Raw genomic sequence first — 15,000 nt, forward strand, 5'->3', positions numbered from 1 at the left:
AAGGAAGATTGATGTATGAAATTTTTTTTTTTATAAAATAAGAGAATTCTTTCAAAATGAAAACTGGGAAAGAATACACAAAGAAGATACAACAGTAGAAGAGAAATGGAATATTTTGACAAAAATCTATAAAAAAGGAGTGGAAAAGTATGTCCCAAGACAAAAACAAGAAAAAGAATATGTAAAGTGCTGGTACAATAAAAGTTGTTGAGAGATAAAAGACAAAAGAGACAAAGCCTGGGCCAAATGGAAGAAAAACAAAAGACCAGAAAAATGGAAAATATATACTTGTTATAGAAATGAATATGTACAAGCGTGCAGAGAGGAAAAGAGAAAATATGAAAAAGATGTCATAGAAAAATGTAAAGATCAACCAAAACTATTCTACAGATTTATAAATAACAAACTGAAAAACAAACAAGATTTGGAGAAATTAAGACAAGGAGGAGTTGAATACACAGAGGAAATTGAAATGGCGGAAATTATGAACAAACCTTTTAAATCAGTGTTTACAAGGGAGAACATACAACCTGAAGAGATCGAATGGGAAGAGAAAGTCCCCCCTATGAAAGAAATAGAAGTAACAAAGAATGAAATATTGAAACACTTGAGTAATCTTGATGTCAGAAAATCGCATGGACCAGATGAAATAGCAAACTGGATACTGAAAGAATGCAGGAATGAACTGGCAGACAAAATACATAGCATAATAAACAGTTCCTTGAAAGAAGGAAAAGTTCCAGAAGATTGGAAAAAAGCAAATATAGTACCTATATATAAAGGGGGAAATAAAGAAGACCCTACCAACTATAGACCAGTCTCTCTAACAAGTGCAATAGCAAAAATTTGTGAAAGAATGATCAAAAGTAGATGGGTAAAATATTGAGAAAAAAACAACGTGCTAAGTCCAAGGCAATTTGGATTCAGACAAGGACGATCATGCGTCACCAATTTAATATGTTTCTATTCAAGGCTAATAGATATAATACAAGAAAGAGATGGATGGGCTGATTGTGCATTTCTAGACCTAAAAAAAGCTTTTGACAAAGTACCACATAAGAAGTTGCTTAAGAAATTAGAAACTGAAGGAGGAATACAGGGCAAACTGCTTAATTGGACGGAAGACTTTTTGCAAGAAAGAAAGATGAGAGTAGTGATAAGAGACAAACACTCAAAATGAGATGAAGTAATAAGTGGTGTTCCACAAGGAACAGTTCTGGCCCCAATAATGTTTGCTATATATATTAATGATATGGATGAAGGAATTGAAAGTTATATGAGCTTCTTTGCAGATGATGCAAAACTATTGAAAAAAGTGAACACGGAAGAAGATTGTGAATCACTACAGAGTGATCTAAATAAAGTACAGGAATGGAGTAAGAAGTGGGAGATGGAGTTCAATACTAAAAAGTGTAGTATAATGGAATTTGGAAAAAGCAAAAACAGAATAACAGGATCATATAAATTGGGAGAAGAAGGAATAAAAAAAGTAGAGAATGAGAAGGACCTGGGAGTCATTATTATGAATAATATGTCACCTGAGAAACGTATGAATAAGATTTTTGGAGAAACTTATGATTTGATAAGAACAATCAAAGTTGCATTTACATACCTGGATGAAGAAATGGTGAAGAAAATTCTAATTACCCTGATAAGACCAAAATTGGAATATGTAGCAACGATATGGTCACCAAGTACAAAAAAATGTATAAAAAAAACTTGAAAGAATACAAAGAGCAATTACAAAACTGGCACCAACACTCTCAAAACTATCATATGAAGAGAGATTAGCAAAACTTGAACTACAGACGCTAGAGCAAAGAAGAGAGAGAGGAGATTTGATAGTAATTTACAGAATCATGAAAGGCATAGAAATTACTGATAGAGAGAATCTGATAAAATGGGATGACAGAAATACAAGAGGACATGGAAAGAAAATAAAAAAAGACAACTATAGAAGAGACCTGAAAAAGAACAGCTTTCCTCACAGAGTAATAGACAGTTGGAACAAGTTAGATGAGAAAGTGGTGTGTGCAAAAACAATACATGAATTTAAAAATAGTTTAGATAAAATGAGATATGAAAACGGGACCCCACGAGCATAGCTCCCCTTCCCGTAAAATACAACTAGGTAAATACAACTATGTAAAATACACACACACACACACTTGACGGCGTAGTGGTAGCGTTCGAAAACGGTACTATAGCGGTTGGAGTTCGAATTTCGTCCAGGGCTTCAATTATTTTAGTATTGCTGTGATGCGAGCCGTTACTTCAACTCTTGTAGGCGGGGAGTTGTGTAGGTGATCACAGGATTATCCATAGATGGGTTATAAATGAACTCTGATCTCTCAACCGGAAGGGTAATAGCTTTCGATCACAAGCCCAACACGTGATCCTAGACAATGGTGAATCACATAGACACACTCATTGGTAGCACTCGTCCTGGCCATTGGTCACCCTGTTTAATTTTGTCGGCGAAGTCTTACTCCAACATTTCCTCTTTGTTGCATTTCTATCTGCTCTTGAAACTCCCGGCGAATTTTCTTTCGATTCTCCCTCCTCTTGGCCAATTTTTCCAAGTTTCTTCGAAATGGGCCCCTCCGGTACGAGTAAATGTACCAATTCCAGCTTCCTCCGGCCATGAAGAGCCACCAGGCCAAGAACTGCAGCACAGGAGCGACCTCAGAAAGCCCAAAGAAGGTATTTACAGCAAGAGGCAGACACGACACAAGGTAAAGGAACATCATCGTAAAAAACATAAAAAAATACTTCAAGTCCTGCATGGCAACATTTTCAGGGGCGTGTAAAATCACCTTGGTTTCCTTTTCCCGTCTTAAGCGGTAACTGACGTGGGTGTAGAACGTGAAGAAGGTTATGAAGATCATGGAACACCCGAGAAATCCTACGAATGCCACCTGAAGCCAAAAGATGATGAGGGAAGAGTGCACGGTCACTGCGGTAGACACTGTCAACTTGGAGATGGGATCAAAGTAACCAGTCGGGCGGAATCCGTCATCCCGGTTGAAGAGAATGAGACCCATAATGGAAGCAACAATCCAAGACGTCGCCACGCTTGCTGCAGCCGGGACACAGGGGAAAGAAAGGTTTCTCACGCCCCTGTACCTCTCCACGCTCAGGAGGAAAAGCATAAGAAGAGACACTATTGAGCTTACGCTCAGAACGTAGCCACACAGGACTGGGTACCCTTCTCGTTCAAATCTTAGGTCACCAAGGCTGGCTACATTACGTAATTTGGTAAACCATAGATATTGACGGTCGGAGGGGTATACTAGCTTCCTAAATGTTAGTTCACCTGTCATAAGACAGTGTTGGTCCCACACTGCCAGAGTTCCAGGGAATACTCCAGTCAGAAGGTCCGCGACTGCTAACGAGCGTAGGATGAAAAAGGGCGCGCCATGGCTTCTGATTTCGTACATTCGAAACTTGTGGATGACATAAAGGACGAATGAGTTCCCACCTATGGTGACTAAGGTAATGACTGCGGTTATGGCGAGGAAGAAGATCTGTGTCACTTGGCAACCTGTGGACAAGTACTGCCATTCTGATGCGATAAACTTTTCTGTAATAACAATTGAATACAGGTTTCCACAAGCTGGCCAAAACAGATTCACTGTTTCTTTCTTATAGTTCATTTTTTGTAGAATAAAGGCTATATTCCTTTGTGTAATGATATTACAATCTTCTATTGCCATTGGACTGCCTTTTGTGTCATATGAGGAGACAAAGATTGTGTTCTGTTCGTTAGCGATTCCTTTCCATGCTCTCATCTCAACAAAACATCCAGAACTAATTTGTGCCACTGCCCATTGAAAGTAGGTGCGTAAGAACCATTTGTATCTACTTTCTGTCATCAAAGCTAATTCATCTATTCCTAAACTCTCTTCTAGCTGAGCAATAGATTTCCAAAGGGTACTTCCATGCTCGTTGAAAAACAAGTAAGGGTTCTTCATTCCTTCAACCTTGTAAACGTTGTAATCTGTCATACTCGTACACTCTATGAGTGACCCAAGGTGATATACTCTCAAGTAGGTAAAAGGGTGGATGATCTGGGATTTCGGCACAGACTGGGTGTCACCCGGATCGATGAGGTGATAATGAATGAAGACGCAAAAACGACCTTTGTCGATAGCTGAAGGCACGCGTATGACGAAAGAGTCATTCGAGTTCGAGTATCTAATCCGTTGCATTTCAGTATGCAGTAAGAGCCGAATATGGGGAAGATCATGATATTCTCGCAAATAACGAAAATAATGGCGAGGATTGTATTCATGTATAAACACTAATACATTGACGACTCTGCCAGAATAAATACCACAAGCTGTGGATTCCGAACGAAAGGCGCAGGTGATCGCGTTCCCATTTTCTGTCAACAAAGGATGTCTCATCAGAACATCTTGTGTCATATTAAAAAAGAAAAAAAATTGATTTAGGGATGAGGTAGTGTATAATAGCCTCTGATAAAGGTCATTGAGTGTATTTGACGTAATTCTTAAGGGAGATCGTATGAAAATAGTATTAAACAAACAATGTCGCGCATACATCGATTTTTTCAAAAGAATTATACGCTTAAGCTCAGAGGGTATTAACTTAACGATAATACGCTCACTGGAAGCTTCCGGAATGTCAGCGCAATATTTCCTTACCTTAGAGTAATTGCCCACCGTTATAAAGATTAAGCCAAATTCACCCTCCATTCTATCAGCTACAGAAGGAAATAACCATCTAATACATTCGTATCTTTTCTCCCGCAGAAACAGAAAACCCAGTTGGTGGAAAGGTACCCTAGGGGTACGTTTGTAACTAATGACTGAAGGTATTGGCAGTGTCCTTTTGATCTTGCTGAAGGAGAGCATAATCAGATCTTCATTCTCGTGATAGAGGGCTCCATTCCTTCCCGCCATTTGCATGCACCGCTTACTCTTGCGTGAGAGTGACCCCGGATGCTCAAAATACTGCTTTGTGTAACCGTCGGTGACAGGAGCCTGGTCGATCATCTTGAGCTTGCAAATGAAATCGTGGCAGGAACTGGCAAATTCTTGATCATAATTAGCCAGGAAAGATGTGTTATGAACTGTGAAGAAAGGGCATCTCGAATCAGCGACCTTGTCCACCACAGTTGCCGTTACATTTGGATTCGATGTTGGTGGAAGGAACACGTTATACCTTCTTTTTAAGATGTCATTGCAGGTATTATAATTATGCAATTCCAAAAAATTATTTATCGGGATACAACCATCCATTTCGGTGGGCACATCACCTGAAATATGTTCCTTAACTTGCACACATTCCCCACTGTTATACTCTGCATCCGGTAACGTGCCATCCACTCTGCTGTCTGGCAGTACTGAAGGTGACACTGGTAATGTACTGGTTGTCTTATTTCCTGCAGCCTTCGATCCCTTCTTCAGTTTCTGGAGTGACAAACAAGAAGAAAGCTTGATTAGAAAATATATATGACATGACATAAATCGGTCATATATGAACTCTGAGCTCTCTTCCGGGAGTGTAATATCTGTCGATCACGAGTCCAACACGTGATCCAAGACCATGGTGAATCACACAAACGCACACACGCGAGTGATCATGGGAGAAGCGACGTTATTCAGGGTCGGCGAAGTCTTGCTGCGACATTTTCTCTTTGTTGGATTTCCATCTGCTGTTGAAACTCCCGGCGAATTTTCTTTCGATTCTCCCTCCTCCTAGCCAAAATTTCCAAATTTCTTCGAAATGGGCCCCTCCGGTACGAGTAAATGTACCAATTCCAGCTTCCTCCGGCCATGAAGAACCACCAGGCAAAGAACTGCAGCACAGGAGCGATCTCAGAAAGCCCAAAGAAGGTGTGTATAGCAAGAGGCAGACACGACACAAGGTAAAGGAACATCATCGTAAAAAACATCAAAAAATACTTCAGGTCCCGTACAGCAACATTTTCAGGGGCATGTAATGTCGCCTTGGTTTCCTTTTCCCGTTTTAAGCGATAACTGACGTGGGTGTAGAACGTGAAGAAGGTTATGAAGATCATGGAACACCCAAGAAATCCTACGGATGCCACCTGAAGCCAAAAGAAGATGATGGAGGAAGAGTGCACGGACTGTGCGGTAGCCACTGTCAACTTGGAGATGGGATCAAAGTAACCAGCCGGGCGGAATCCGTCATCCCGGTTGAAGAGAAGAAGGCCCACAGTGGAGGCAGCAATCCAAGACGCCGCCACGCTTATTGCAGCCGGGGCACAGGGGAAAGAAAGGTTTTTCACACCCCTGTACCTCTCCACACTCAGGAGGAAGAGCATAAGAAGAGACACTATTGAGCTTACGCTCATCACGTAGCTACACAAAGCTGGGTACCCTTCTCGTTCAAAATTTAGGTCTCCAAGGCTTGCTACACCACGTAATTTGGTAAACAATAGATACTGACGTTCGTCGGGGTTGACTAGCTTCCTTAATGTTAATTGACCTGTTATTAGACTGAGTTGATCCCACACTGCCAGAGCTCCAGGGAATACTCCAGTCAGAAGGTCCGCGACTGCTAACGAGCGTAGGATGAAAAAGGACGGGCCATGGCTTCTGATTTCGTACATTCGAAACTTGTGGATGACATAAAGGACAAATGAGTTCCCACCTATGGTGACTAAGGTAATGAACGCGGTCATGACGAGGAAGAAGATCTGTGTCACTTGGCAACTCGTGGACAAGTACTGCCACTCTGATGCGATCGGCTTTTCTGTAATGACAAGTGAATCCAGGTTTCCACAAGCTGGCCAAAACAAATTCAATGTATATTTCTTATAGTTCATTTTTTGTAGAATAAAGGCTATATTCCTTTGTGTAATGATATTACAATCTTCTATTGCCATTGGACTGCCTTCTGTGTCATATGGGGCGACAATGATTGCGTTCTGTTTGTTAGTGATTCCTTTCCCTACTCTCATCTCAACAAAACATCCAGAACTAATTTGTGCCACTGCCCATTGGAAGTAGGTTTGGAAGTACCATTTGTACTCACTTTCCGTCATCAAAGTTAATTCATCTACTCCTAAACGCTTTTCTAGTTGAGCAATAATTTCCCGAAGGGTACTTCCATGCTCGTTGAAAAACAAATAAGTGTTATTCATTCTTTGAACCTTGTAAACCTTACCTATGCCGTTGTTCGTACACTCTGCAAATGACCCGAGGTGATATACTCTCAAGTAGGTAAAAGGGTGAACGATCCGGGACTTCGGTACGGATTGGGTGTCGCCCTGATCGAGGAGGTAATAATGAATGAAGACGCAAAAACGACCTTTGTCGATAGCTGAAGGCACACGTATGACGAAAGAGTCATTCGAGTTCGAGTATCTAATCCGTTGCATTTCAGTATGCAGTAAGAGCCGAATATGGGGAAGATCATGATATTCTCGCAAATAACGAAAATAATGGCGAGGATTGTATTCATGTATAAACACTAATACATTGACGACTCTGCCAGAATAAATACCACAAGCTGTGGATTCCGAACGAAAGTTGCAGGTGATCGCGTTCCCATTTTCTATCAACAAAGGATGTCTCTTCAGAACATCTTGTGGCATATCAAAAAAGAAAAAAAATTGATTTAGGGATGAGGTAGTGTGTAATCGCCTCTGATAAAGGTCAGTAATTGTATTTGACGTGATTCTAAAGGGATCTCGTATGAAAATAGCATTAAACAAACAATGTCGCGCATACATCGATTTTTTCAAAAGAATTATACGCTTAAGCTCAGAGGGTATTAACTTAACGATAATACGCTCACTGGAAGCTTCCGGAATGTCAGCGCAATATTTCCTTACCTTAGAGTAATTGCCCACCGTTATAAAGATTAAGCCAAACTTACCCTCCACTCTACCAGCTACAGAATCAAATAACGATTTAATACATTCGTATCTTTTCTCCCGTAGAAACAGAAAACCTAGTTCGTGAAAAGGTACCTCAGGGGTATTTTTGTAACTAATGACTGAGAGTATTGGCAGTGTACTTTTGACCTTGCTAAAGGAGAGCATAATCAGATCTTCATTCTCGTGATAGAGTGCTCCATTCCTTCCCGCCATTTGCATGCACCGCTTACTCTTGTCTGTGAGTGACCCCGGATGCTCAAAATACTGCTCTCTGTAACCGTCGTCCACAGGAGCCTGGCCAAGCATCTCGAGCTTGCAAATGAAATCGAGGCAGGAACTGGCAAATTCTTCATCATAATTATCCAGGAAAGATATGTTATGAACTGTCAAAAAAGGGCAACTCGAATTAGTGACCTTGCCCACCACAGTTGCCGTTACATTTGGATTCGATGTTGGTGGAAGGAACACGTTATACCTTCTTTTTAAGATGTCATTGCAGGTATTATAATTATGCAATTCCAAAAAATTATTTATCGGGATACAACCATCCATTTCGGTGGGCACATCACCTGAAATATGTTCCTTAACTTGCACACATCTATATTCCCTATTGTTATACTCTTCATGCGGTGATGTGCCTTCCACTCTGCCGTCTGGTAATACTGAAGGTGGCACTGGTAATTTACTGGTTGTCTTGTTTCCTGCAGCCTTCGATCCGTTCTTCAGTTTCTGGAGTGACGAACAAGAAGAAGGTTTCATTAGAAAATATACATGATATGAAATAAATCGGTCATATATGAACTCTGAGCTCTCTTCCGGGAGGGTAATATCTGTCGATCACGAGTCCAACACGTGATCCAAGACCATGGTGAATCACACAAACGCACACACGCGAGTGATCATGGGAGAAGCGACGTTATTCAGGGTCATGGAAGGGGCAAAAATGACCTCAGAGCATGCAAGACTTCAAACTCTCTTGTCCAGCAACTGGACAAACATGGCCACCTGCCTCACTGGAAGGAAGCTAATGTTCTTCGAAAGGGTTTGTAGAAGAAGGAAATTGAAACGATCGAAGCTGCATACATAAATACTAGGGAGAACACCAACGGAAGAGATGGACTTATTTGCACATCTCAAAGGTAGCGACGGGACAACTGATCACCGCCCAGGCGCTATAACCAGACCGAGTACCCTTCAATAGTGATATAAATTGTAACCTATGGAAAATAAAACTTTTTGTAGATAACTCTCTGAAGAAGGCCACGACCCTCCGAGCGTTCCCAAGTGACCTATATTCAAACCTACGCTGCCTGTACATTATTGTCAATTGTGTATTATGTAGCTTTGAAAAATTGTGACTTAATTCTTGTAAACTATTTTGAAGATGACTCCCTGAAGTCGAAACATCAAATTAAATATGGAAGACTAAGGAAGGCTTGTATTTGCCCACCCTCCTGAAATGAGACCTACTGTGAGAAAAATGGAAAATCTCAGTAAGAAGATGACTCCGTACCAAAATGCTGTCGTGTATAACTCAGTTTACACACACACACACACACACACACACACACACACACACACACACACACACACACACACACACACACACACACACACACACACACACACACACACACACACACACACACACACACATATATATATATATATATATATATATATGCTGAACACCATAGGGAAAAGAACAAATCTTGGAATCCGAGCGCTTTTGTGATATTTTCACATCTTCAAGGATTGCAATAGAATGAATAATTACTGTTGTTGTTTTTGTTGTTGCTGTTGTAGGTTTATCCCTCAGCCAATGATTACTATCGCCGCGGTGGGTTGAAGGGGTGGTAATCCTGTAGCTCACTGTAGCACCGGAGGGTCTGGGATGTCACGATGTAGATGGCCAGAAGTTGGGTGGTGTCTCCAACGTGGTCCTCCATCGGCAGATGGTCGAGAAGGCGCCGGCGGAGACTGGAGGTGCGGGGACATTCGGTGAGGTCGTGAACGTACTGACATCTGATATCCTGGTCGCAGTAGGCACAAGTGTTGGACTTGTGAGCGATCTGTCTGTATGTCTTGACTCGGACTCTGATGGCGTTGATGGCACATTGAGTGGGTCTTCGTAGTCGGTTGAGGGCGGTCCTGGCTTCCCTGGTGCTTGGTAGGCTGATGTTCCACTGGAGGGACTCGGACTGGGTGTCTTGGATTAGACTCTGCCATCTGGTGCGGGCTGTGCGGCGGAACTGGGCTTTAGTCTGGCGTCTGCTGACTCTGATGACGACGTCTGGTTCAGGTTTCCGGGTACCGGTCTTGGCGGCGGCGTCTGCTGCTTCATTGCCTGGGATGCCAACATGGCTGGGGATCCAATTGATGACGTAGGTCTTGCCACTTTGTTGAATGTTGTCCTGGATGTCTCTGTTGAGTGCTATGTTGTCTCGGTGAGGGTTACGGATGTTGTCAATGGCGCCCTGGCTGTCGGTGTTGATGACGATGACATCTTCTGGCTGGATTCTCGAGTCGATGATGGCCTCTCTGATGGCGGCAAGTTCCGTCTGGACGGTGGAGGACCCGTCGGTTGCTCTGAAGGACTGGGTGGAGTGTGTGGCGACGAAGGCAAAACCTGCTGTATCGTCTGCGTTGACAGAACCGTCAGTGTAATATACTATTGGATCGGTGTCGTGGCCGTCCTCTGCTTCTGCAATGCTCTGGTAGGCAGCATCCGTGACTTGGTCGAGGGTGGCGCTTGATTTGCTGTCGTAATGCCGGTTGACCCTGAGAGCTGCAGCGGGCTTGACCGAGGGTGGCTGGACGGCCCGGTCTTGAATCTCCGGGAGGTAGTCGTCGACTGGAGTGTGGAGTCGTCAGTTATCGGCCGTCTGGAGGAGCCAGATGATTGACTTTGAAGGCTTCTCTGGACTTCTCGAGGACGGAGCGGACTTGGCTGTGGAGGGGGTGGCTGGGACTGCGTAGAACCTTGTCGGTGAAGATTGCCAGGCGGGCGTCGTGTCGGAACTGGCTCGGGATGAGGTCAGTCTCATGGAGGCAGGCTTGGGTGCAGGACCATGATGGAACTCCTAGGATGAGTCGGGCCGCTTTGTTCTGTATGGCGTCAAATTGATGTCTGGCTGTCTTGGACGCGAAGGCAAGGGCGACGCTTCCGTAGTCGAGGATTGGCCGGATGGTTGTCTGGTAAACTCGATGGAGGACGTAGGAGTTGGCATCACCTGGAAGACCGCTAATGGCCCTCATGGCGTTGAGACGGCATCGGACTCTCTTGGGGACGTACTTGATGTGGCTTGTGAAGCTGAGGTGTCGGTCGATGATGACGCCCAGGTACTTGTATTCGTTGACCCACTCGATGTCTTGTCCGTTGAGGCAGAGGTTGGCTGTGGGTGTTGTCAGGCTGAAGTGGATGGCCTTGGCCTTGGGAGCGGAGAACTTGAGGCCCAGGTCTTTGGTAGTTTCCTGAAGGCAGTGGAGAACCCTCTGGCAGCCGCGGAAGGAATCGTACTTTGAAACGATGACCAAGTCGTCGGCGTATGCAACCATCTAGATCAGCCTTGGCAGAGTCGTGGTGCGGAGAACCTGGTCGACCAGGAAGTTGAAAAGGGTCGGACTGAGGGAGCTGCCCTGGGGAGTTCCGTTGGCAAAGGTCTGGTAGCTGGAGTAGGATCCCTGGAACTGGACTCTGGCTCGTCTGTCGGTGAGGTAGTCGCGGCACCAGCCAAGAAGCTTACCTCGAAGACCTGCGTCGACTATGGCGTCGATGATGGCGTCTCTGTTGGCGAGCTCGAAGGCCTTTTCTAGGTCGAGGAAGACTGCTGTAACTTTGCGCTTGGCACTGGAGTTCTTCACGCTGGAGATCTGGCTGATGACTGTCGCTATGGCGTCTTCAGTTCCCACGCCCTGACGGAAGCCGTGAAGGTTCTTGTGGAAGGGTCGCGCTGTCCAATTGATTCGGTTAAGCACCATGGTCTCCATGATCTTGTTGATGTAGGACAGAAGGGAGGTCGGTCGGAAGGCGTCTTGCGCTGACTTGGGGACGGCGGCCATGTTGGCGTCTTTCCACGTCCTGGGGAGTCGCATCTCATTCCACGAGTGGTTGATTACTTTCAGGATGTAGGACCTGAGGACCTATGGAGCTCTGGCTACCATGGAGAAGGAGATTTCATCATCGCCTGGGGTGGTGTCCTGTTTGTGGCTGGCTGCCCGGTCAAACTCTTGAAGCGTAAAAGGCTCATCTGTTTCGTGTCCTTCTTGGATGCCTGCTGCTGCACGTCGCCGTCTGGGGCCGGAGAGGGTCTGCAGGGGATACCGTATGTTGTCTGGGAGGTTGTTGGAGCTGGAGCGTTCGGCGAAGGTCTTGCAGAGATCATCGGCCTTGGCTGCAGGGTCTGGATGTCTGGATGGGGCTGGGTTGCGTCCGCTGACGGCCTTGATGCGTTTCCATATCTCCCTGTCGGTTGTCTTGTCGTTGAGCTCTTCGGTCAATTTGATCCAGGCCTCGTTCATTGCTTCGTTACAGGTACGGCGATGGAGGGCGTTTGCTTCAGACAGCTGGGCTCGGTTGGCTTGGGAGGGGTCTCGTCTTAGTCGCTTGAGGCAGTGTTAGACTTCCTTTTTGGTGACCTTCATGGCGTCGTTCGAATATCAGGCGTCTAGACGTCTCTGACCGGGCTTGGTTCTGGGGATGGACTTGGCTGCTGCAGTGTTGATGACGTCGGTGATGTGGTTGACCTTGGTCTCTAGAGGCTGGCTGTCTGCCGGTGGAAGGTTGTTTGCCATGAAGTCTGCGATGGCGGACTCATAGCTGGACCAGTCGGCCTTGCGGAGACACCATCTGGATTTGAAGACTACAGGCGGGGGACATGGCGTGTTGCGGATAGTCGTCAGGATGGCGAAGTGGTCTTTTGCCAGGAAAGGGTGAATGGACCAGTCGCTCTTTGCTGCTAGGTCGTTGGAGGCGATGTTGACGTCGATGCCCGTGCCGCTGACATGGGTTGAGAATGGTGTGGGTGCCGGCTCTCTCTATCTGGTCCAAGAGGGCTTCACCTCGGCTGTCTTGAGTGGGGCCCCAGACGAGGTGATGGGCATTGACATCTCCGCAGATAATGGGTGGCTCCGAGCTGGCGAGGGCTTGATAGAGGTCAGGACGGCCGTCGATGCTGTAGATGCTGTGGGTGATGGCTGTCGACGTTTTGAATGGGACATTTCGCAGGCAGGCTCGCAGTTTCCTATTAGCGCTAGAATTTTCAATTATCTCAGACTTCATGAGGCAAAGGGGTGACTTAGCTAATTTGGAAACCGATATTAAAAAAAAATACGACATAAATTGCTGCATAAGTGTATTTAAAATTAAAAACATGATTCTAAATGTTATAGATTTTACTTACTGGTGTGTGATAAGGCTTTGTTAATTTAATTATAAGATAAAACTAAAAATAGGTAATTATTTTTACTGAAGTAAGTATAAGCAGTAAAAATTAGAGGATATTGATTTCGGTTTATGCATTTTATCTGAGAGAATTGAAAAATAATGGATATCACTGTCACGTCCTGTATATGAAGATAATTAATCAGTGAGATGAAATATAACAACAGTGGTGGCGGACGTACGAGTATTTGATGCGCGATGTATTGAAGCGATGAGTTGAAAAACGCGACTTTCAATTCGTCGCAGCATCATGAAAGCAGTCATGGGGCGTACCGATTTCTAATCGCTACGCAGTGTGTCAATAACAGTCGAAGGGAGAGAACGCACGCGCTCTGCTTCGCTCTTCTAGTTTCATACAATGGCACAAGCAACTTCCGCAAAGCCTTTCGAGTGGACGAAGACTATTATATTACATTACATTAAGCTACTAAAGCAGTACCCAGCCATTTGGAATATAAGATGAGAAATATTAAAAGTACAAACATCGAAAGCTGACTTATTTTCTTTAACAAAATGTAATGTGCGGAATGAAGACATTACCAAAAAACTTCATACACTGAAAACACAGTTTCACAGCGAAATGACTGCCATCAATGCATCAAAGAAGTCTGGTGCTGGCACGAAAAATATAGACACTCCAAAGCTGTGGTGGTTTAATGATTAAATGAGTAGAGCGTCGGTAGACATCCTCATTCCGTGAAAGCCAAATGATGACTGAGATCTGGTTGCTCGCGCAAGGTATTCGCAGTGATGCAGCCCGTCCGGACGCTAGTGTTAAGTTTTAAACACGACCACTGCATCAAGTCGCTGATGCGTGATGGTACGTGTGGACGGGGCTTTAGTAATCGTACCGGAAAAATTAGGTCTTCGATGCAAAATTATATTTTCTATACACTACATAGATTTGCCTATTGCTTGGTGCATTCAATTGAAAGTATATATCAGCATAAGTCCATTGAAGTCGGTAGAAAATGACAAATTGCTTGGCTTGATACAATTATAGGCTGTTTTACGAATATCATCTGTAATTATAAAGAGAGGCTCAAACAATGCTATATGCCGTTTGCAATCATGAAATTAATTGACTTAAATTTCAGACACAATAATATACAACGATACACCTCTGTAAGTTTATAATACTTGCCCAAAAAAGTATTTATTTTCCGGCAAGAATTACAAAATCTGGCGGTGTCTGGTATCAAATCGCTCACTGCGAAAGGCCCCATTGGACGCGGACACTGATGTAATCCGTGTTGGGGCCGAAGATAAACTGGCGGGTGACGTCTTCGCTCGGGAAGTCCCGTCTGACGGCTGTCCAGGTGCCATGATCCTTGTCGGCCATCGGGCGATGGTGGATGTCAAAGTTGGCCAGGTTGAACTTGGATTTAGACGGGTTATCTCGTCGTGGAAGAAAGCGGGTGTCATGGAGGCAGATAATGTCAAGGTGATCCTTGCGGACTGCATGTTCGATGGCGGCCTTTTTGTTGTTGGCGCTCTGGGCGTTGAAGTGAAGGAGGCGGACGTCTCTTACAGTCGGTCGAGTCTGGCGGAAAGACGCTCTACCATCTGGATGACTAGCGTGAGGAGTCTCATCATCATTTGGAGTGCTGGGTCTCCGGTGGTCGGGATGGTCTGGAGGACTGCCTGGATGGCGCTCATCTCGGGGCTGGTAGGCTGGGTGGGC

The 15,000-nt window shown here is 44.6% G+C and overlaps 2 protein-coding genes across 2 annotated transcripts; both read right to left on the reverse strand.

Annotated features, from left to right (window-relative positions):
- Window positions 1-95: 95 nt before the first annotated feature.
- On the reverse strand, window positions 96-5,489 carry LOC143020910 (uncharacterized). Its single transcript, XM_076177825.1, has one exon. It carries the CDS (start codon window positions 5,487-5,489, stop codon window positions 2,466-2,468), a length of 3,024 nt encoding a protein of 1,007 aa, XP_076033940.1. The 3' UTR covers window positions 96-2,465.
- A 4,213-nt stretch (window positions 5,490-9,702) lies between these two features.
- On the reverse strand, window positions 9,703-11,431 carry LOC143041694 (uncharacterized). Its single transcript, XM_076213705.1, has 2 exons — window positions 10,846-11,431; window positions 9,703-10,727 (listed from the first exon to the last, which is right to left on the reverse strand). Exons 1-2 carry the CDS (start codon window positions 11,429-11,431, stop codon window positions 9,703-9,705), a joined length of 1,611 nt encoding a protein of 536 aa, XP_076069820.1.
- Between the last annotated feature and the right edge of the window lie 3,569 nt (window positions 11,432-15,000).

Source organism: Oratosquilla oratoria, chromosome 3 (assembly GCF_046742065.1).
Source record: "Oratosquilla oratoria isolate Oo_2021 chromosome 3, ASM4674206v1, whole genome shotgun sequence".
Taxonomy (NCBI): domain Eukaryota; kingdom Metazoa; phylum Arthropoda; class Malacostraca; order Stomatopoda; family Squillidae; genus Oratosquilla; species Oratosquilla oratoria.